At 40.5% G+C, this 24191-nt stretch overlaps 1 protein-coding gene across 3 annotated transcripts in view; it reads right to left on the bottom strand.

Annotated features, from left to right (window-relative positions):
- Positions 1 to 24191, bottom strand: part of fhod1 (formin homology 2 domain containing 1) — a 299703-nt gene that overhangs the window by 121102 nt on the left and 154410 nt on the right. For all 3 annotated transcript variants that reach the window (XM_067997797.1, XM_067997798.1, XM_067997799.1), the window contains exons 5-8: positions 18870 to 18975; positions 14855 to 14949; positions 11621 to 11732; positions 1631 to 1725 (exon numbers count right to left, since the gene is read on the bottom strand). In XM_067997797.1, coding sequence (XP_067853898.1) covers positions 1631 to 1725; positions 11621 to 11732; positions 14855 to 14949; positions 18870 to 18975 — 408 coding nt within the window. The remainder of the gene's footprint in view (positions 1 to 1630; positions 1726 to 11620; positions 11733 to 14854; positions 14950 to 18869; positions 18976 to 24191) is intronic.

Below are 24191 nucleotides of genomic sequence, written 5' to 3'. Positions count from 1 at the left end.
CCACAAAACCAGTGTTTAAGCAGAGTCCATAATACATTCTTTTAAAAAGGAATTAGATTGCTGCTTGTTAAAGAGAAATATTAAAAGGATGAGGGGATCGAGCTGGAGAGTGGGATTAGACAAGGTGGCTCAGGTTGAGAAAAACACCAGCGCAGACTTGATGGAACAAATGACCATGAATCTGTGGTGTAATATTTTATGACTCTATGAAGAGGCTTATTCGACTGCATGAAGTCTTGGACTGGCAGAGTTAGTAGTTTGGTAAGCATGCAACTCTTAACCAAAGAAAGTTCTAGAATAGACTTTAATTCTTTTTGGCCATTTGGACTATTCAGAGCCCCAACTAGCTGCTCTGTAATGTATATTTTGAACATGTTCTTCAAAGTAGTCATTTTATTTCTGCTCGTTAAAAATTATATAATCCCCGACTCAGTTAAATTATACAACATTTAAGCTTTTAAACATTATGTTGTTTGTGGCAAAAACAAAGCCGGGAATGGTCCGACTTGCACCACAGCCAGTATGAGTCATATTTCCTACACAAACATTTTGTGCCTAGTTCTATTCAATGCTATAATTTCTAGAAAGTGCTTTAACAATGTCACAACCCAAAACATACCATGTGAAATTAGAGCCCCTGAGTCTTTGTAAAGTCATTATTATTGATCCCTGACAATATTACTCATGACTTGAGAGTCAATCTGAATAATTGTCTAGTAATGCTCTTGTGCAACAGGACTTCAATTCACAACAGTTTGACATTTCCCAGTGGTCTTTTAGTGAGGGGAAACTGTTATAATTGTGCTTAAAAAGTAATTTGTTTTCCCAATGGCCCTGTGAGTTTGTCCAATGAGTAGTTGAGTCACAGACTAGAATGGCCAAAGGTTCAGTCCTCGTCTGTGCTTAGTTAGCTGATCTCAGCCAGTTGCAGGGATGCTACAACTGGTTTTAGTGCCCACTGAGTCAGAGAAGAGGAAAATAATATTAGCGAACTCTGTGGAAATGCATGTGTATGAATGTTGGGTGAGGACAGAATCAGAGTCGATTGTTATGTTCCCTGCAGTTGAATAGCTTCCCGGCACGCTCAGTGATGTCTTGCACATGAATAATGGCTACTTTGGCACAGTAATAGTGGGTTCGCTGGCTTCAGTAAAACAATACCCCAGCAAGGAGTCAGTGCCTTCAGGGAAAGGAATAAAATTGGCAAGAAAATAATTGGTCAGTACATCTATCAGTCTCTCACCTCCAAAACACAATTTTCTGAAGCATTTTCACAGATTTTATTTGCTGATCTACAGCTAGCTATGGAGGATGACAACTGCTGTAAGCATCAATTTTTCTCAGTAAACCTTTTGCTGTGCAAATATTGATTTGAAAATTGTATTTGGTACATTTTGATGTTTTCTATAAAAAAGGATACTGTCTTGAACAAATTAACACAGTTTAAAAAAAACTGGAACTCAGAGAATTTGACCTGGAGGCTTAGAGCTCACAACAGGGGAGGCTGGAGTACCCAGTCTTGGAGCAGTGCAACTACAGTTTCCAATCTTCCCCATTGGAGGGTGGATTCATGCAACAGGATCTCACAGGATTGAATGAAGTTGCAAAAGAATTAGCAAGCAACTTTTACCTTGTTAATAAGTGTCATAGTGAAAACAAGCAGCTCAGAATCAGCTCCATTCTTCTCCTCCAGAATTTCAACTAAACTCGTCCATGGCTTTGTGCCTGCAGAAAGAAAGGATTTTAAAATAGTTACATGTCGGAATAAAAAAAGTTTAAAGAGAGATGTAGTAAGCATGCTTTTTAATTTGATTAAGTCCAGCATCATAGTAAGTTACAACTGCATAGTTAGGAAACATAACTCATTCATGTTACTTGGTGGAACTCTCAGGTGGATGTAAAAAATCCCATGGCACTATCCCTCAAGCAACATCACTAAATCAGATTATCTGATCTTTATCACATTGCCATTTGTGGGACCTTGCTGTGTGCAAGTTGGCTGCCGCGTTTCCTACATTACAACAGTGACTACACTTCAAAAGTACTTCATTGGCTGTAAAGCTCTTAGGAACTTTCTGAGGTCATGAAAGGCATTATTTAAATGCAAGTCTTTCTTTAATGTGGGCTATCAATACACAAGCACAGTTTTACACATTAATACACACTGAGCGAATTATTTACCCTGAAAGTCAGAGGGCCATTCTCAGGACCAGATGGTATCCAGCATTTGATTACTTGTGTTTTTGTAACATTTGGCATGCACATGCGATGCATAACATTATCACAAGTACCTTATTTTACTTAATTATCAGCAGGAATCCAAGTAGACACAGCGCACAATTACTGTTAGGGAGTCAGTGAGAAGAATCAATTCAAGTTTATACATAATTGGACAAGCTCTGAACAAACTATCTGTCCCCACCTTGTTTGAGTGCAGTTTACACCTGCAGCACTCTTTCCACCTTTTTAATTTATATAAGATACACACAAATTCTTACACTGTGCTTCTTTACTTTTAAACATCTTTGAGTGCTAAATATGATACAAAGAATTAGGTGGTGCAGTCGTCCAGTGTGTGCGCGCTCCAATAGTGTGTGCGATAGAATGGTAGGACACAGGTATGTACCCATGGTTCCCTGCACAACAAGTGTCAAGTCTATGCCATGGAGCCAAAAGAGAAATGAAACTTTTGTCCTGGGGGTGGGGGGGAGGGGAGGGGGAGTAATCAGGAGGCAAACCATTGTTGGACAACCCTGCATATCTCTTGCAACTGGAGTATGGTGTGTGGTGCAGGGCACCAAAACACAAGAGGACAGAGATGTGAACAGGTGGCATGGTAATACAGTGCACTTCTGCTACGTTGTCAAGTGACAGGATAGAAGTTTGACCCCAATTTCACAACATGTCCTTGGACATGCTGCCACAGTCAAGGGTGGGAGAAACAAGCAGCAGGTCTAAGTTTTCATGCAGGGCGAGACGTTAAGAACACGAGTCGTTCTTGCCCATGACCTGGCAGCTGGCTCCAGAGTTAAATTAGCAGGGCAGTGAGCTCGTTATTTGTCCACTCTTGTCCTTGGAGACAATTAAGAAAATCAACTCGAAAAGAAAAAAGGAAATTACAGAAAATTTATCAATTTCATGGATGTGCGGGTTCATAAAACACTTCTACATTCACAGACTGGAAGAGACCATGAGATTATTGTGGTTTACTTGTGTAGAATTCAAAAAAAGGGGGATTAAAAATCAGATTTGTTATCAATGCATGAAATAGGGGAAAAACTGAATGACAACCAAAAATTGACAGATAACACAGGCGTTACAAGTCGATGGATACAAAAATGAATGCTTTAAAAAAAAACAGCAGCAATTTCATTCTTTTGACACTTCACGTCTTTTGGATTTTCTGTTTAAATATTACTGCTGGGAATAAACTTACATCTGACTTTCAGCATTACTGTGTGAATTTATGCCAATTAACAATCAGGAATGAAAACAAACACATTTCCTTCCAACGTTTACTCTTTTCAATCATTGGTGAAGGAAAATCAATCAAAATATAAACTGATAATCATGTTTTTTTTTAAATTCTGTTTATGTGCTTCCTTCTGGATTTGATCACATTTTTCTTTAATTTTGGAGCAGTAAATCTTATCAATATCCACAAAAGAGTTGATTCTGAGACTGCAGTCTTCAAACAGCTGCACATCAGTCCAAGGCCAATGCAGAAATCACAAGTGAATCAGATTTTAAAACAAATGTCCCTTCAGTGGGTCCTTAGTCTGTCTTCTGCTTTCTCTTTGTAGAAGTACTACCGTGAAAAATACAGTGAATTTAATCAAAAGTAAACAAATCACCCAGACAGAATATCCTCTGTTCACTTACACCAGGTTTTAACCTTTATTTTAGTGTGGTGTGTGCTGGACACCTGCCTGCTGTACACCAGTAGTTATATCGATCCCATGCTAATGACCTTTTATCAGACCAGCAGCACCAGTTGATTGTACAAAAGCTTTGATTAAAAACTATTGACGGTGGATTCATGTAGAGGGTCAGTTGTACCTGACCTTACCTTTTGTCAAATTCAAAGCCAAAACCACTTCACAAAGAGACAAAACATGTAACACGTGCTACCAAACCAACATGATTGCAGAATTTGGCCTCAGCTTGCTGGAGCAGATGTGTGTAACTGCAACCAGTTCTAAGTACATTTGTTATATTTTACAATTAAAGTTTAAAACATTCATAGGTGACCCTTCAGCTGCCAGAGCTCAAAGCTCTGGAATTCCCTCCCTAAACCTCTCCGCCTCTCTACCTCTCTCTCCTCCTTTAAGATACTCCTTAAAACCTACCTCTTAGACCCAGCTTTTGGTCACCTGTCCTAATATCTCGGGTGTCAAATTATGTTTGATAACGCTCCCGTGAAGCATCTTGGGATGTTTTACAATGTTAAAGACGCTATATAAATGCAGGTAGTTGTGGTTATCCGTTAACGTTGGTGAAGGAGCAAACTAGCCAGTCAGCTCTTTGATACCCCAGTCAGTAGAGCTCTGATCATCCACTTAAGTGAACCCACGCAGTGTTCGGTTCCCCAACCCTCTCCTAATAGTGGGCAGCATATTCCAAATGCTGGAATATGGGATTAGAGTAGACAGGGCTTGATGACCGGCGTGGACACGATGGGCCGAAGGGCCTCTATCCGTGCCGTATAACTCTATAACTCTATAACTCTATAGCATAAGTCAGTGCTGCTGGCTCATATCACTCGAAGTGTGACCTGCAGTATGAAACGGTTAAATACAGAACTCCCGCTGCCTGCCTACACAGATTGCATCCAGGCTCGCAGACTTTTTATCAGCCGAACGGGTAAACAAATGGTGCAGTTGACAATAATTAAAATGAGTCAAAGAGAGATCTGAGGAAAGTGGAACTGAACACGTGTGGAATTAGCATCTGCAGTTGTGGCTGGTTCTTGCATTTTGTTAACTTTTATCCAAGTTGGCCGTACAAGTTCCACATGGATGATGGGTCGTATATTTTGAGGTTTTTTCAGCTTAATTTACCATAACCAAATTGTTTTTCATTGTCAGCATTTTCATTAACTCCAGCAATTGGAGTTGGATTAGTAACCCAACTCCTGCATTTAGTTTCGGTTCAAAGTGTTGGTTTGGTGGACATGGGCCATGTTTTCAGATCTACACAGGAAACACAATGTTTATAACTAACTGCGGTAATGTATAAATGATACAGCAGCATACTGAGTTCAAGAGGGAGTCTGTTGAATCACCCACACTGAGTTAGCTACATGTAGGAAGAGGTCATCCCTCATCCCTGCTACATAAGTTTCAAAATGGCAGATCAGATAAACTTTGAGCAGCAGGATTTACTTCTAAACCTTGGTCCAACAAAACTGTCAGGGTAAACAGGCTTCCCATCACACCTTACTCTCCTCACATTTTCAAAATGGCTGTAACTGCAGATTTAAGATTTTTAAAAAAAAATCAACATTTATTTTCTATTATTGTCTTTGTCAAAACTTCCTGTATTGCCCTCTCTTCCCTCTCTCTCTCAACCTTCATAAGACCACAGTTCTGTACTATGTGCAGGCATCAAACTGCACCCTGTTGCTGCACTTGTTAAATGGGACTCACAAAGACAATTTCTTTGCACACACAGGTCACCAATACAGACTCGGGCACTTTAATTTAATCTCTGCCACATGATCACTCTCCCCATTTTTTTTAACACAGAACCAAAGCCGCAGTCACTGAAGTCCCTAAATAAATATCAGACTTTTATTTTTGTAATACCGACACTTACATTTTAATTACAATTAATTGTTCCATGTGTACGCTATTCAAAACTATTACTGATGCACACAATGGCAGCTCAGTCATGAGGCATGACTATTGCATTTATTGGCCATTGTATGAAATTAAATTGTAAGTACAACTTAGCTTTCCATTGTGCTCATTGTACACTGAAAGACTTCTCAGAGTGATTGACATGGTGATGGGTAATGAATCAGCAACAGGAGGGGGTGGGTGGGAATGAGAAAGTAGTTGGAGCAAAATCATCATTGAAAACAAGAGCCTTAAGGTTTTTGAAGGCAAGGATAGAGGTGACGGGATGGAGTTGTTATGCGAGGGAGTTCCATAGGGCAAAGGCAAAGGGCAAAATGACAGACAGAATGGCCACCAATGGTGGAGAGAAGGGAGCAACATGCCAGTATTAGAGGACTAGAGGGTGCATGCAGGGACATAAGGCTGGAGAGGCCAAGCCATGAAAGTCAATTTTCTATAATATGGAGCGAAGCATTGCAAGAATGGGGGTAGTGGGGCTGTGTGCCTTCGTACAGGTAAGTACAGCATTCTGACTGACTTGTAGTTTATGGATGATGGACACAGGAAGGGCAGCCAGGAGACCATTAGAGAATTCTAACTACAAGGTGATAAAAACATAAATAGGGTTTCACCAGCAGAGAAAGTGAAGTAGGGGTGGAGGCTGGTGATATGGTGGAGGTAAAAGAAAAGACTCTTCATGGATTGGATGTGGGCAAAGGCACTGGGGCCAGGTCAGGCAGTACACCCAGGTTCTGCATCTCCAGTTTGATCTGAGCTGGCTGCCGAGGAGATGAATGAAGTCAAGGCTAGGGGAACAGGGGTACTTGCATGAGCCAAACAGGATGGCTTTAGTGTTACCAACATTAAGATTGCAGAAGTTTTGACTCATCCAGGTTTTAATGTTCAATTGGCAGCTGCAGAGGGTGTCAACAACCATGTGGTTGATGGAGGTGGTGGAAGGTTGAACTGAGTGCCCTCAACATGCATGTAAATGATGAAGTAGTGGAGGCCAAGGATGGAACAATGGGATATATTAGAGGTGGCCATATGGGCATGAGAGAAGAAACCATCAGAGACTGTGGGCATGATTTTAACTTGGAAAAGTGGGTGGATTGGGGGCGGGGGGCAGTAAAAATTTTAAAAACCTAAAACCCGCCCCAACCCACCCGTTCTAACAGTGGCGGGATGAGGGGTGGGCCGTCGACCCACTCTCAGGAGGCGGGTCGGTCACTAAAAGCTTTCAAGGAGGCTGCAGGCCTCCATTTTAACAGCTTTTTGTTTTCAACCCCTGGGGGCCAGGATTCCCAGGCCTTCTACTTCACTCCACGTGAAAGGAGGAGAGAAGGCCCGAAACAGCAGGTAAGTGCCTTTATAGCACAGCTTGTGGGTCCGGAGGAGCAGGAGTGCATCCCCCAGGCCCAACAAGCCTACCTGCAGCGACCTCCCTCACGATCTCTAAACCACCCCCCCACCTCACGATCTCTGATCCACCCCCCCACCTCACGATCCCCGACCCCCCCCACCTCACGATCCCCGACCCTGACCCCCCCCCCAAAGATGACTGAGCTCTACGATGACTGACCCCCGACCCCCGCCCCAATGACCCCCCGATGACTGACTCCCCTGGTCACTCCCCCTCCATCTAACACTTACCTGTTCACGTCCTCTTCCTTCGTCTTCTCCAGTCAATCAGGCCGGCCTGTCGGGCAGGAAACAGTCAAAAAAAAATAAAAGATGTCCTTACGCCAAAATCACAAGGGCGTCCGGGAAACCCGTACTATTGGGTTTCCTGTCAGGAATTCTATCCCCCTGTCCCCTTCCTGGCTCTCTGATAAAATCATGCCCTATGAAATGTTTTCGGTGCAACAGATAAGAGTGGAACCAGGAGAAAGAGCAGTGCCATGGAGATGTGAATGTCTGGGAAATAGTTTGGGACAGAGGCCTTGAAGGAGGTGAGGAAGTTGTCGAGATCAAGAGGCATCAATGTCATCCCAGGTGAAGGTCCAGAGTTGGGGGAAATTGGAGTGCGAAAGGACATGCATGAGAATCATGGGGTAGCTTTTTCCGGGTGTAAAAGGTAATGCTGGAGGAGTTAGGATCAGGCAGGTGGATATCTCGGAGAAAGGAGACGAGGAAGTGACTGGAGAAGGCAGTATTGATGATAGAGAGCTTCATGGGGGATTCTGTTTCCATTTAGTGCTCGTGTTGCATTATAACATAAAAATTAAGTCAGAGATTTAAAATAATAAAATTATACTGGACTAGTTATTTAATGTCAGCAGGTAACAAACCTGTGAGAATGCCTTTTTAGGGGGTAAAAGATGGCGTCTGTCAGAGAAGTTTGAAATAGCCAACAAGTCATAAGGGTGATTACTTGAAGGGCCAGGGAAGCACTCCTGCTCCTCCTGGCTCACAAGCAGTGCTATAAGAAGCACTTACCTTCTGGATCCGGCTGCTCCCACCTCTCTTTAGTTGCTGGGTTTCCCGAGTCGGCCAGTGTTAAATTGAAATGGCTGCCAAAATATCAGGAACGGAGCCTCATTTACATATTATAATGATGGACCTGCCTCTCCAGAGCGGGCTACTCGGACGGCCCCAGACATGCCACGGTTAAAACGGAAGTAGGGACGTTCACAGCGGGTTGGGGTTGGGTTTCGCAAGTTTGCCGATTTAACCCCCCTGTACCCTCTCCCGCCCATTGCGGGGGGGTTAAAATTCCCCCCATTCAGTTTGAACACGCAGTGCATCATTTGATATCTTCAACGTACAGTGAGTGAGTAGTCTCAAGGCCACAAAGTGGTTAATATATCAGGCATTCAGCCAATTCCAGTTAATATCACACTTTTTTGGTGAAACTGTATAAATCCAATCGGAGGAAGAATTCCAGAAAATAATAACTGTAAGCAGCTGTATAGACTGCAGGTCTTTACAGTAAGAATGACATTTGTGACAGACTCAAACACTAATTTCCTATTAAAATTAATGGAAAGCTCAGCTGTGTGAATTGGTTGCAGTATGCCGATACAGTAATAGACTAGAAGCAAACAGTCAGGATGGAGAGAAGTACAAATTCAATGAACCAAGTGTGCCCCATTCCCCTGGAATAAGATGTGATTGAAGGAGATTAGTGTTGGACAGCTAGTGGATTTTTCTGGGATGAAAAGAAATATGAAATATGCATACTGCAGTGAAATATGGAAATGTAAGACTTCACACTTGCTAATATTAATGTTTTGACTTCAATCCCAGAAAAATCCACTAGCCGTCCAATACTAATCTAATTTGATCCCAGTTTACACGGATAATATAAATTCAAAAGTCTGTTGTAGATTGACCCAATGCAATATCTTTGCAGAGACACTGCATTGCTCATATCTAACTCATCCATACAAGTGAGGTACTTCAATTAGAAACAATCACATTCACTACTTCTGCAACTAGAATGCATAGTCTTTTTCTCTTGTGTACTGAATGATGTTGGCTGCTTTTTAAATGCAAGATCAAGACCATCATTTGGTAGCTCTTAGTCCTCCCACGTTCTCATCTTTGACCCAGAATTGCTGCTGGAGGTCCTACAATGGCTCCCGGTCCACCAGCGTCTCAGTTTTAAAATTCTTATCCTTGTGTTCAAATCCCTCCATGGCCTCGCTCCTATCTATCTCTGTAACCTCCTCCAGCCCTACAACTCTTTGAGAACTTTGTGTTCCTCCAATTCTGGCCTCTTGTGCATCCCCGACTTCCTTCGCCCCACCATTGGCAGCGATGCCTTCAGCTGTCTAGGCCCGAAGCTCTGAAATACCCTCTGTAAACTTCTCTGTTTCTCTACCTCTCTCTCCTCCTTTAAGACCCTCTTTAAAACTTACCTCTTTAACCAAGCTTTTAGTCGCCTGTCCTAAGATCAACTTCTTTGGCTTGGTGTCAATTTTTGACTGATTATGCTCCTGTGAAGCACCTTGGGACATTTTACTATGTTAGAAGTTTCCACTGTTACAGCAACTGGTGGAAACTCCACATTCCAAACAGAGCCCAGCAGCTCCTGAGTGCAAACGTCAAAGGACGCATAACGTTCACTCTCCCTAGACAGGGGCAATAGAAAATTAGCAAAGTACGCTAAGCTCCCGATCTCATTATATCATCTTGGGCTTGGGGTGGATGTGGCTCAAGACTGGCCAGCAAAACCTAAGTATTATCAGCTGAATCAGTCTGACACGTCCTAAGCATTTCCCAATGCACTCTCTAGCAGCTTGCTCAAGAACAGTGTTGGCTTGACTTAGAAATGGCGTTTCATATGTGGGAGGGGGCCAAAAGTGGAAAGAAATTTTTTTTTTGTGTGGCAATCTACTGACATCAAATACCGCAGGAGGACGATAGTATTCCAAAGTATTAGATTTATAGAATTCGGTCAATTCCTAATATCTTTTTAATCTATAAACAAAAGATACAAGCTAAAGAAAAAAAATGTCACTCCCAAAGTCTGTTTGTCCCAATACATTTCAGCTGGCAGAACTTTACTTTTCATTATGGAAGCACATGATATAATTCTGATTAAAATGATTATTGCATTGCAGACACATCTTCATGTTACTTAGCTTGGAACATTGTGCAGTGTATTTATCCCTCTCTCTCTGTATGCATTCTCTGATGACCATTGAGCTCCGCACTTTCCGGCCTGTGCATAGGTGAATTGCATCAACCCCTAATGTTACTCCTGCCCATTCCGCCGCATCATCTATCCATGTCCTTCTTTACCTAGCGCTTGATTTATTACCATCAACTTTCCCAGACAGTGGAACTCCCAACTACTTTCCGGTGTCATTTTTCTTATCACAATCTGCCTCATCACTTCTTTTTTTTCTCATGCGAGTTTGAGGACTCTCTCATTAGTCATTCTCCTTGTCCAACTACTACATGTGTAGCACCAGAATTCAGACACTTATGATCATCATCTTACTTCAGCAGTAAGGTTCAGTTTTCATATCCCTACAATGCTACACAAGACATTTCAGCACTCTAATTCTTGTCGCCAGTTTGATTTTACAGCTGCACAGAAACTCCTTCATGTTTTTACAATCACTATCCTCTCACAGCTGTTATAATGACCCTTCCTCTGCAAAACTCATGCTGATGGCAACTATTTGAAGTTACTTTTTACACACGGCCCCTTTGTGTCCCCCTGCTCGCTCGTCCTCACCTGCCTCAATCACAGGCCCCAAATCCAGGCTTCTTACCATTACGCTGTTAGGTGGGCTTATACTGATGTAATTCCATGTTATATGTAGAGTAATCATTGTTCTGGTTCGTTCTGACCTTTTTGCACTTTTTCTGTCAATTTAAAAAACTTTAACATGAAGCACTAAATTCTATTCATTTTTTGCTCCCAGTGGGAATTCAGTACAGTACAGGGGAATGCCCAGCCTGATATCTTGTCAGTCACAAAACCCGGGACCAGGACTGTGGAGCAGAGATTAGCAACACAAATTAAAAAAAACACACTTCCACATGTTGATCCCAATTAAAAAATACTTTAAATTTACTTAAAATGCATTCAATCTGAAACCTTTTTTTTAAAAAAAGTTTTTTTTAAAAACTTATACCCAACAGCAAAAAAACAATCACAACCACTGTAATTTTAAAATACATTTGCAAATTTGGCAGGGTATTTACCTACAAAGTCACCATTAGTTTTGATTTTGTCTAATGTACATGCCTTTGATGTTGTGCTTTGAACATTTACACTAGTTGGCTGTAGCTCTCCCAGAACCCAGTAGAATAGAACTTACTTCTTTTATCGTCCACAATGTTGACAGCCTGGATCAGAAGAGCTGCGTTGTTCTCTGTATATTCCACAAACACTAATAGGAGTTTCAGTGCAGTCTTCACCACCAAACGGTACTGGGATTGAGAAACAACAAGAGCAGACTGTGAGCAAATGTGAGATTTGCCAGCTAACAGTTGAGGGAGGGAAATATTTCAGGCTGAAAGCTCTGACCATTCCAGGAGGTGTCACTGCAGAGCAGTGAGATTTCAAGTTTGAATGAAGTAACTGCAGCACCAGTCATTTTTCTTCAATTAACATGTTAATTTTTAATTGACGTTACCGTCTCTTATTTTAAAATTCACACCCATTCTACCAAGTGTCACAAATAATACAATTAAGTGCGGCTTCATACAAATTGTTGGTTTAAGTGGAATTTATTTTTATTGATTTTTCTATTGTTTTTCTTTTCAGAATCATGAATTTGTTTATTAACTGGTGATACCTTCCACAAACAGACACTCATATACTTAAAAAATGAAGAAAAGACATCACCTAGTTTCAAAGGTTAACCAACTGAACAGTCTCCGTACAAAGATGTGGTGATATGATAAATACGTCAAGGGTATATAAACTGATCAGTGCAGGTGATGTTCAATCTCTTCTTGGAGGGGGCCCTTTCTTGGAGATTTATGCCCCACAACTCTGCCCTTCCAAACTACCTCCCAGCTCCAGGAGGAGGAGGCAGGGGATCACAGATGGAGGAAATAAATCAATACCAACTGACCACCTACATTCCAACAGACAAGGTTACAGTAGGCAGGACCCTTCATCTCCCCACCCCCCACTAACTGGATCCCAGGAGCCACGACTGAATGAATTGTCTCAATGCTTCAACTCTAATTACTATCAGCATCTAGTGAGCCATCCAGTGCCATCCTAATACCCTTCCCCCGGAAGCAGCATGCAGACAAAGTGTACAGTATGCACAAAATATGCATTTGGATGTTAACTCTGGGGAAAACTATCTTTTTAAAAAATTGGTGCAACTTGTAGTGTTAGAGTATGAGAAAGTGTTTTAAGAAAATAACCAGATTATTTTGAATTTAGCAGTGATTTGTTTAATCAGTCTCTCTTTAAATGAACCCAACTGAAAAAAATAAATCAGGGTACACCTTTCAAGCAAGGAGGCAACCCAGCAAAACTGTTGAGATTTCTGTAAGTTCGACACTCAGTACAAGATACAAACTTCAGCTTTGTTTCCAGCTCAGCTCTGGTTTACTCTATGGACCTCTGCTGGCAGGCTGAATGGACAACACTTTTCTAACATGGCATGTTTGTTGATCTAACTCTAAATAACAGCGACAACACATCATTAAAAATAACAACAATCTTTGTTGGTAGCCGTTGGGAAAAACTATAAATCAATAATTTGGTGAAATGTGCTTTATAAACCATTTTTAGAAATGGAGTGGTCTCAAAAATTAATTGGCAAATTTAATTTCTGCTGCAAAACAGATATATTGGCTAGTTCGTTAACATGTTAATACTCATCGCAATTCATTAAATTTATATTTTCCATCCCGTGTTCTCTCATCTCACCTACTGATTTTATGTTTGGTATTAATGAAAAACAAAGAAATGCACAATAATTACTTGTGACTACTTCGCTACATCACACTTTAATTAAAGCAGGTGCTCAAAAGTCAGCTCCTTGTAAACATCTCTATAAAAAGACACACACGCGCAAGTTAAGATGAAACGGTTGCATCCTGTTCAGCTGCGTGCAGCTACACAACATAAAAAAATACCTGCCAGTTCTATATTGTAGCTAGAAATTATTAATAAGAGTCAACGGATTGTTGGGGTTCTGCTAAACTGCAAACAGCTGGCTTTTGATTCACTTCACTTGTGGTTTAACCAATACAACATGTTAAAAGTTGCCTGGGGAAATGGCGGTTACAATGGGTTCTAGTTTCCTAAGACACTGTTCTTATTACTCATATCTTACCTTGACTACACTGGGAAAAAAGATACATCACTTGTTTTGGATGTCATTCTTATTTTTTTATATAAAGTTGAAGCTAATCAGGGTGCAAATTGTCACAAATATAAATGACACCGTCATTACAAGAATGAGAATAAACTCCTGGATTTCCCAAGGCAATTGCTCATGGTAAGTCAGAGAATGTGCGGTTTATAATAATAGGACTCCCTCCAGTAATTCTACATCTTTCCTGAAGTACGGACACCAAAGTTGAACACAGTACTCTGGAAGTGGCCTCACCAACGGTAGATACAACTTTAAAATCACCTCCTTTGACTTCTAAGTCATGCCCTTAGTGTCCATGCCAAATTTTATTTGCTTTCTTGACTGCTTGACAGTTTTGACAACCGATCCACCAAAACTCCCAGATCTCTTTCCTGCGCAGTTACCTCAAGGATGTTGCCATTTAATACGTTATCCACATCCTCGCTTCTTTGACATACTTACATAATTTCACACTTATCCGTGGTGGCTTTTATTACAAGTCAGACAAAATTCATGAGCAATTTGCAACATAAGACAACCTCACGTTCACTCTCTCTTAAATACCTGTGCAAGCACATTGTCTATTGGTTCTATCATTGTGCTCCCTTATCACCTTTCTTTCTTCAAAACCTCAAAATGTTAAAGAGCACATCAACCAATCATGCTTTCTGAAGTACCCAGCAGCTGAAGGTCAAAGATAAGAGCAAGGGTATCTTGTAACCGGAATTATTCATTCAACAATCTCCACATCTCAGAGCAGTGAAATCAGTGGCAGGAAAGAGAACCCAAAAGAATTACCCAATCCCAAATGTAGAGACAAGCACATGAATTTAAACTGCATATTATTATTTGTGAACAAATCCAAGCAGTAGTGTTAGTTGAAAACATGCAAGTACCAATAACATTTCAACACCCCTCAGGGATTCGCTCCACATGTAAGCCTGCAAGCAATTGGACCATGTAGGGTATTACAGCCAAACCCCGTACTCTACATCTAAATACATGCACTTTCTAGCAAGGTTCCTAGGGTAGTGATCAGAATTGAGAACTTGGACTAATTTTACCCTCAGTAGCCTTGAGAACTGAGTCCTATTGCAGTGCCCTACCATTACCTGAAGATTAACCCAGCTCGGTCCAAGGATCAAAACTGGACCTTCCATTTTAGTTCATACGAAAATAAACATCCTCATCATAAGTCAGTATTCATCTACAGGATACCTGACTCACCATGCTGCCAGTCAGAGTGTACAGCCACTGAACAGTCTCATTATGACCAATGACTCCATTCATTCCATCCACAAACAGCATAATCTGGCTCAGAGCTGTAAATGCAACAAAAAGACCATTAAGTATGTACTTAAATAAAGGTAAAAGTAGTGTTCTTAAACTTCAATTTTGATTCATTTGTGGATTGTGACATGGTGCTTTTACTGACACCTTACTCAAGGTTGGAGCTGGTAATAAGCAAAATGCAAAAAACTGCAGATGCTGGAAATCTGAAACATAAACAGAAAGTCCTAGAAACACTCAGCAGGTCAGGCAGTGTCTCAGGAAAGAACAGGGAAGCTGACGTTTCAGGTGTGAACCTTTCATTAGAACAGAACTAGTAATGTTTGGAGACTCCTTGTAGACAACTAAAAATACAGATCATACTGGGAGTTTGTTATAACCTGCTGAACAATAGAAAGGAAATGGTGGATGAAGTTTGTAGACAAATTAGAGAAGTATTAACAATAGTGATAACCATAGGGGATTTTAATTATACAAAAGTAGACATGGATTGGAAAATGTTTGTAGTGAAAAAATATTTTTTTTTGCAGTGTATTCAATAAGACTGTTTCATCACTCATTATGTTGCTACTCCAACAAGGAAGGAATCTCTTCTTAACCTGGTTCTGGGTAATGAGGTGGAGCATGTAAGTGATCCAAAAGTAAGGGAATATTTGGGAAACAGGGACCATTATGTAATTAGGTTCAGTGTGAAAAAAAAAACTGGAAGACATGGATACGTGAATGGAAAGTAGCAAATCATAAAAAGGAATCTTGCCCAAATTAAATAGAAGAAAAAAAATTAGCAAATGGAATTGTAGATTTGCCATGGGAAATATTTATGCCTCCTGGTTAAAATCAGGTACGTTCCAGTAAGGAGAAAAGGTGGGTAGAGAAGGCTGGAGCTTCATGGGTGAACAATGTGATTAGATCAAACATAAAACTAAAAAAAGAAGCATTTAGTGTTTACTGAGTAGATACTAAAAATGAAATCCAGGACAAATATATATAGGAAATCTACAAAAAGGGAGATTGGAAAGACTATGATAGGAAGTTAGCAAAAAAAAACACAAAAGGGCAACAAAAAGGCTTTGTATCAGCACATTAGTAGCTAAGGTGGAGAAGGTCATGAAGAGGGTGAGCTTGTAGTAGAGGCTGAGGCAATGGCAGATACTAAATAAATATTTTTCACGGAGGTGGATAATGAAATGTTGGAACACCAGAGGGAGCTGTAGAACTGTTAATGGTGGTTATTCGAAGAGAGACGGTACTAAAAAAGATACTGAAACTTAAGCACTGGGACCTTTGGTTTACATCAGAGGATCCAGGGTGAAAAACTAAGGAACATCAGAGGCTCTGACCATAATTTTCCAAAATTATGTGGAAAAGAAAACTGTGCCAAGACGGCTGGAGGGTGGCACATATAACACAACTCTTCAAAAAGGGAGACAGGGAGAAGCCAGGAAATTACAGATACAAAGGAAAAACTGCAAATGCTGGAAATCAGCTTTCATACCCTTCTTTGGACTTGAAGATTGATAGATCGGCAATCACTTTTATAAACATTGACAGCTAGGCAATCAATTTAGTGAAGATTGACTGATCGATAGATAGGCAATCAATCAGTTTAATAAAGATCGATTGATAGGTAATCAGTTTAATAGAATTAGACAAAAAGGGGAAAGGGAGGAGAAAAGCTCAAGCACAGAGATGGAGGTAATGGGTTGAATGACCTGCAACCTAATTAAAAGAAAAACAATGATATAAAGGATCTTCTCAGTCAAGCGATGGGAAGAAATTAACCGCATTAAAGAAACAAAAGAACTTGCAAATAGCCCACTCAAGGAAACAAACAAGAACATGGGGGGATTTTAAAAAATACAACGAAAGCCTGCAGATGCATGAATAAAATTATCTTATCTTATGAGGAAAGGTTGGACAAGTTGGACCTGTATACACTGGAGTTTAGAAGAATGAGAGGTGATCTTATTGAAACATATGAGATCCTGAGGGGACTAGAAGGGGTGGATGCTGAGAGGATGTTTCCCCTTGTGGGAGAGACTAGAACTAGGGGCCACAGTTTAAAAATAAGGGGTCTCCCATTTAAGACGGAGATGAGGAGAAATTTTTTCTCTCACAGGGTCACGAGTCTGTGGAACTCCCTTCCCCAGAGAGCGGTGGAGGCAGGGTCATTGAATATTTTTAAGGCTGAGTTAGATAGATTCATGATCAACAAGGGAGTCAAAGGTTATAAGTAGGTAGACGGGAAAGTAGGGTTGAGGTCGCAATCAGATCAGCCATGATCTTATCAAATGGCAGAGCAGGCTCGAGGGGCTGAGTGGCCGACTCCTGCTCTTAATTCGTATGTTCGTATGTAAAATTAAAACAGAAAATGCTGGCAAAACACAGTGGGCCAAGAGTTCTGAAAAAAGAAAAAATAGGCTAACACCAAGGGCACAGACCCCGTGGCAAAGCATGTGGTCTGACAAAGGGTTGACTGATATTGAAGTGGACACTATAAATGAGTTCAAGACTCAATTATACATGTATCTGGAGAAAGAGAGAGAAATGATGAGCAGGATATGGGGTTCATTAATGAAAAGGCTTGGATTTGTTGGGCCAAGTGCCTGTTCCCAATCCCAAAAATTGTCATCAATTCTCAGGCGAACCTAACTACAAATGGAGTTTAGATAACCAACTAAAAAGACCATTTTAATTTGGCCGCATGCACTTCCTTCAAAAAGGAATTCTTCCCAGGGCCCCAGCACAGCAGGCGGAATGACTCTCCTACAGGCCCAAATGTTGGTGGGTGCAGAGTACAGCAGAGGCCCATAGCTTGCATCCCCTGATACTTGGATATGAACAGCAAACGTCAGAGATGTACAACACACTCTGTTTCTGGCCATATACAGGCCCCCTGGCTTCCAAATCCATTCAGAAGGGAAAACCCTATATCTTGACAGTCACGATTGGAGTCAAATCAGAAAACCAAGAAAAGAAAAGCTATTAGATAATTCAGCACCTCTTTGCAAACTATAAAGCTTCAGAATAAAACCCTACTTTTTCGGATCAAATACAGAGCTCCTGCCAGCTTAAACTCTAACTACAAAATCTGTATGGATGAAAATAAATGACTGCCACTACCTCCAGCTGTGTGGCTCTAACCAGGCAAGCCTTCTCCTCCACCTAGATTCAAATCAGGAGAGCAAAGTGAGGATTGTGTTTTTAAAACCTGCTTATGCTGTTCGTTCCTCCTCAATTTAAGTAAAGCCAAAAAGAAAATAGGTTGACTAAAGATGGGAGCTCACTAAACAAGTATATAGAATGGTTATGAAAGGCGGCTGGCCTGGTAACAGAATCTTTTTTGCTGCAATTGCGATATTTACTCCTTCTGTCGCACAACCTGCCCTTGCAGGGCAGTTACACCAACACAGGTTGCCTCCAAATGCTCACATCTACTTTCTGGCTGTAGGTCTGAGCTGAAATCAGGAGGCATGAGGAACTGCTTTGTTGTATTGAATATGGTGGGTATATTTTGAATTTATTTAGACCAATGCTGGCAATCTTGCTGTTTTGGATCTGAAGTATAATATACATTTTACTCAAACTTTGAATCTTCAGCTACTATTGTAACTAAAAAAAATGGAAGAGGGAGAAATTTAAACGACCACCAGTAGAGTCAAGATCAATTGGACAATCACTATCAGATCCATTGGGCTGGGATCACAGTCAGATGATGGAGTTTGGGGCTGTCTACAATTTAGTCTATTGTACAGGTTAAATGATAACACTTCAGATCCCTAAACAGGCATGAATAGCAAATACTAGAAGCTCCAAAACTTAACTTGAACCTCAATTTTAATTTACTTAAAAAAAAAATCTTAGAGCAAAATTATCCTGGAGCTAAAATGTAAAGGAGCAGCCCTCTTAGCTGGATTTTATTTCTAGGGAACAGGCCACAGTACTAACTAACCTCTCAGGATGTAGTTCTGGTAGTTCTGGTCAGCTTCTGCTCCCACTTTGATTAGACATGTCAATCCTTCAGCATTTACAAACTCAGGTACCAGATCTTTGTCCTCCTACAAAAGAAAATACACATTATATCAACAAGGAGTGGCTGACAATGTATTTGTAGCAGTCACAGACAATTACTTTCATGACGATAAGACAACAGTGTTTAGGGTTTGCTTATAGAAATTATACACAAACCCCCACCACGAGGAAACGTGCACAAAGAAAACTGCCATATCATGGGTACGAGAGGCAGCACAGTGCACAGCCCCAGTTAGAACCCCACCGTTCTGTTCCATAGAGTGGGTCACCGTGGGCTCGTCACTGCTGGTTTACAGATGGTGAGATCTCACTCTCAACTTTGCTTTGCTCAATTGCTCAGCAAAGGCCAGGAGCTCTCCCGTAAGGAGGGAGGGAGGGAGGGAGAAGGAACTTGCATTTATATCGCGCCTTTCACAACCTCAGGGTGTCCCAAAGTGCTTTACAGCCAATTAAGTACTTTTGAAATGTAATAACTGTTGTAATGTAGGATGGTAAATCCATATGGTCAATCACGCCAGGAGTTCATGCAGATGGGCCGACTGTGCAACAGTACTGGTGGAAGCCTGGGATGAGAGCTCCCAACTATACCGTCTTCCGAAGGAACAATTGGGAGAGGAAACACGAGCGAAAAATAAATGAAGAGAAACACAAAGTAGTTCATTTGTGCTGTTGGTAGAGATCTACTGAGATTGGAGCAAGAGAAGGTGGGCAATGACATAAGACAGCTCCAAGATTATTAAATTAGTTTTTAAATTATTTGTTTTAATTTCAAATGATGTTTACAGGTTTAGTTTTTGCAACAAAAAAAATTAAAAGCAGGTGCTATCCAGTATCTCCTTTTGGAAAGTGTGCACATGTGCACGTCTAGTGAGGACAGGATCCAGCCCAACCGTGATGCCCTGCACAGTTGAGTAGCCTGCTAACACTTACTATCAAACGTGAAGAATGGCCATTGGGCGAGGTACCCGAGGGCTGTTGGCATTCATGGAATCGTAGCCTAGCACCTCAAGGAGAAAAAGGGAAGAAACTGGCAAAAAAGCCAAAATTAAAGTACTTTAATGGGGCTGGGAGAGAGGGGAGGGGAACAACATTTGCAGTTGACTGTCAGTACAGGTTATTTATAGGAGCTAAATAAGAGCTACACTTCAAGGCTCCATTGGCATAGGAAATAGAAGTTATGAAGTTTCAGATACCATATTGATCGAAACAACAGTCAGCGGAAGGATTGAGATTTCAGCTGTGTAAGCTGACATCATGGTTTCAAAAAAGATCAAAGTCACTAGAACCAGACAATACAACAGCAGAGCCTGGGGAACAGGAAGAGAAGCAGGGTGGGGCTTACAAATAAAGCTACAAACTTAACTATTAGTTATATCAATAGTCATTTGCAATAGTTAAGACTCTATATGTATGCAATAAAACAAATTTCTGAAATATGAACTTATGCACATCATACTTAGGGACAAGGAATCAAAATGTATAGACTAAAAGATAAAGAATGATTTTCATTTATATAGCATTTTACCCCATTTCTTGGAAATGACTCAAGTGCTTCACACACAATGAATTACTTTGAAGTGCAGTGACTGATATATAAACAAATGTGACAGCCATTTTGTACACCCCAAGATCTTACATACAGTAGTGAGATGAATGACCAGATAATCAGTTTTTGGTAGTATTGGTTGAGGGAGGGATATTGGACAGGAGAATGGGCGAACCCCCTGCTCTTCTTCGAATAGTCCTACAGAATATTTTATGTCCACCTAAACCGTTGTAACAGGCAGAATTGGCCTGAGATTAATGTCCCACTGTCGCACAGCGCCTCAGACAATACAGCACTCTCTTAGTACATACTATCAGCCTAAAGTATGTACTTCAATCCTGCACTCGAATTGACTTCATATATGCGCTTATTGAGCACCAATAGCACTTGGATTTATGATATATGCTTAAGATTGTATGGGTTTTATGTAATAAAGGATTCTATAATTGGTGTAAATCAAGAAACTTTAATTGTTAAGTAAGTTTTGCTCGGTTCATGCATTTAAATTTGTAACACATTTACAGCAAATATTTCAGCAAAATTAATCTAGTGCAAAGTGATAACAGTATATTTTGTATATACTCTGGTCCTCAATTTTGTACAAACAGAACATTATCACTAGGTGGCACTCCTGATTCACCTTCGACAAGACCAGTGAAATTTGATTCCTTCAAAATATAATTTTGCTACGTGGAGACATAACTGGGAATGCAACAAATAGTTGTTTCTCTTAAATACTTTGTGAATTACTGCTTATATTTTTAAATCTTTTGTTTTTAAAAAGGAGTTTTTGAGCAGGCTCAATAACCTTCAAATTTTGACCTGCAGCAGGTGTTACATCTGCTGAATGCAAACACATCTAATGCAACAGTGACATCTGTCTCTTAATATACGTAATGAAAACTATAACAAAGATAAAGTGCCTGTGCCTTGGGAGGGTGTTTGGGCTTATTGTTGTACTTATTCTCTCTCTTCAAGTCAGCTGGGATCTGGCTCCCTGCCCCCATTGATACTGCATAGTAATCCCTGGAATTTAGAAGATTAAAGGGTGATTTGATCAAAGTTTTCAAGATATTAAGGGGAATTAATAGGGTAGATAGAGAGAAACTATTTCCACTGGTTGGGGAGTCTAGGACTGGGGGACATAGCCTAAAAATTAGAGCCAGGTCTTTCAGGAGTGAAGTTAGGAAACACTTCTACATGCAAAGGGTGGTAGAAGTTTGGAACTCTCTTCCGCAAACGGCAGTTGATGCTAGCTCAATTGTTAATTTTAATTCTGAGATTGATAGATTTTTGTTAATCAAAGGTATTAAGGGATATGGGCTAAGACGGGCATATGGAGTTAGGTCACAGATCAGCCATGATCTCACTGAATGCTGGAACAGGCTCGAGGAGCTAAATGGCCTACTCCTGTTCCTATGTTCCAAACACTACATGAAGGACCATTCTCTTCCCATCTCCATTTTAACTGACAAAGATACACTTAAGATGCCTTTAAGATTCAGAAAGCATCTAATGTGTCAAAACTCATATCTGAAAAGTAGTCTATTTTCAAGTTTGTTTGTTTTTTTGTGTGTGAAAATATCCTGAATCATGTTTTCATTTACACATGATATTTACCAATAATCAAAGAGCTGGAAACCAGAAGGGAGGCCAGCAGGTTTTTAAAAAAAGTGCCTGGCTAAGGCTTAAAAAAAAGGCTAGAATCATGTTATATATAAATAAAAAATATTTTGTGAACAGATCCTTCAAACAAGATTTCTAAGACATTTTCCTGATTAATTGTAGAAAGTATTAAACTAATTTGTAACTTTAAATGAACAGAAGTAGAAATAGAATTTAAGAAGTCATCTGCCATTTATTATTCTCTTTGCAATCACTGCTTCAGAGTTTGTGAGGATACTATTGTTTTGTAATTTCTGAAGTAAAAATAATCAGTTAGTATTCCAAAGTGTTATATGGTTCGAAAAAAATCTTTTTCGTTCAATCCAAACATTGTAGACTGTAACAATTCTCACTGTGGGTGACATTTATCAATAGTTTGAGGGTGTCACATGTATCCTCTACAATTCTGTGTGTGCAAATCTAAATGTGGAGATCCACACCGTTCACCTGAGGAAGGAGGAAGCCTCCGAAAGCTTGTGGAATTTAAAATAAATTTGTTGGACTATAACTTGGTGTTGTAAAATTGTTTACAATTGCAAATCTAAAGGCATAGAACTATTCTGATCAGGAAAGTTAAAAATCTCCCAAAGAGAGATCAATTGACAGTGCACTAATACACTGTGCCAAGGGTACATTGATGTTGCACTAACATAATGGCCCAGATTTTCCTGTTAAAATAACAGTAAGGCTAATGACGCTCACCGTTATTTATGCGCAAATCACACAGCAGCTTCAGGTGAGGGCAGATGCGCAGTTAAATGCGAAAATTTGGAAGTTGTTGTCCAAGATACGCCGCTCCATTAGCTTTGCGAAAACGGCATTTTGCTGCCTGACTCACCATTCAAATGCATTCAACGGCATGAAGTTCCTGTACTTACATGGTAGATACGAACTATACTTGCCAGAGAAAGTTACAGCTTGTCCATTTCAGTCTAAGTACTTTTTTAAAGGTGTGATAAGTCTTAATTACTGCTCAACAACCTCTCTGGCACTGAAAATGAACTATTACAAGTGTGGAGTCTCATTCTTTCAGTTTTTAATTGTTGTTGGAGATTTTTTTAAAAATTAAATTACATTTTTTTTACTTTATATTTCTGCCTCTTTTTTCTCTCTCTCTTAATCCAATCTTTCTTTCCCTCTCTTTATTTCACTTTATGTACCTGATTTGACATTGAATTGACTGTTCCAACTTACACTCACTGGTTCAGATTCTGCACTGTTCATTTCACAATCCTTCAATCTGATTGGTTTAGGAGGTAAGTTGCTTGCCTGTTCACACAGGTCCCAGATGCCCTGTAGAAGGCGCCGTACTGTTTCCCTCTCCCACGTATAACTTGCAGTGCAAAGTTTCATGGAAGTTAAACGGCACAGGCAAGTCTAACTAACAGCAAGCGCCGTGCTCTAATATACTGTACCATATGTAGACTGACTGTACACTGAGCCACATATACACTCTCAGTGCACTATGACACTGTACCACATATAGACTGCACAATCACACTGTGCCACATATAGACTCACAATTCACCAACATACTGTACCACATGTAGACTGACTATGCCCTAATACAATGAGCCATAGATAAACTGATGGTGCATCAACACACTGGGTAGACTGAAGATGAATTAATACAATGTCTCATGGATAGACTAATGGTGCACCATGCAATATATTGCGAGATGGTCAAAGCTGCACTAACACTCGTGCATGATGGAGGAAACCAAGCATTCTGCTATAAAATACCAACACACGCCTCCCAGTGTCAGCCAGGACATTTGGGAGTGGTGCTGAGTGGAGTTGAGGTCCACTCCTAAGGGATGGCAGGCAAACTCAAGACAAAACAAAAAACACAGCTCTGGTGAAGGGTCTGAACTTAAAATCTTAACCATCTTATCTAGATGCTGATGGACCGGCTGTGTATTTCATCAACCTGAGCTATGCATCTCCTGGAAGGAGTCAGCTGCTTGGAAATAAGTTACCTGCCTGTCCTTTTGGTTAAAAAACTGGAATGGATAACAGTGTTCATGGGGG

The sequence above is a fragment of the Heptranchias perlo genome, chromosome 16 (genome assembly GCF_035084215.1).
Source record: "Heptranchias perlo isolate sHepPer1 chromosome 16, sHepPer1.hap1, whole genome shotgun sequence".
Classification (NCBI taxonomy): Eukaryota; Metazoa; Chordata; class Chondrichthyes; order Hexanchiformes; family Hexanchidae; genus Heptranchias; species Heptranchias perlo.
Note: the sequence above shows the minus strand (reverse complement) of the source record. Positions and strands in the feature narration are given on the sequence as shown.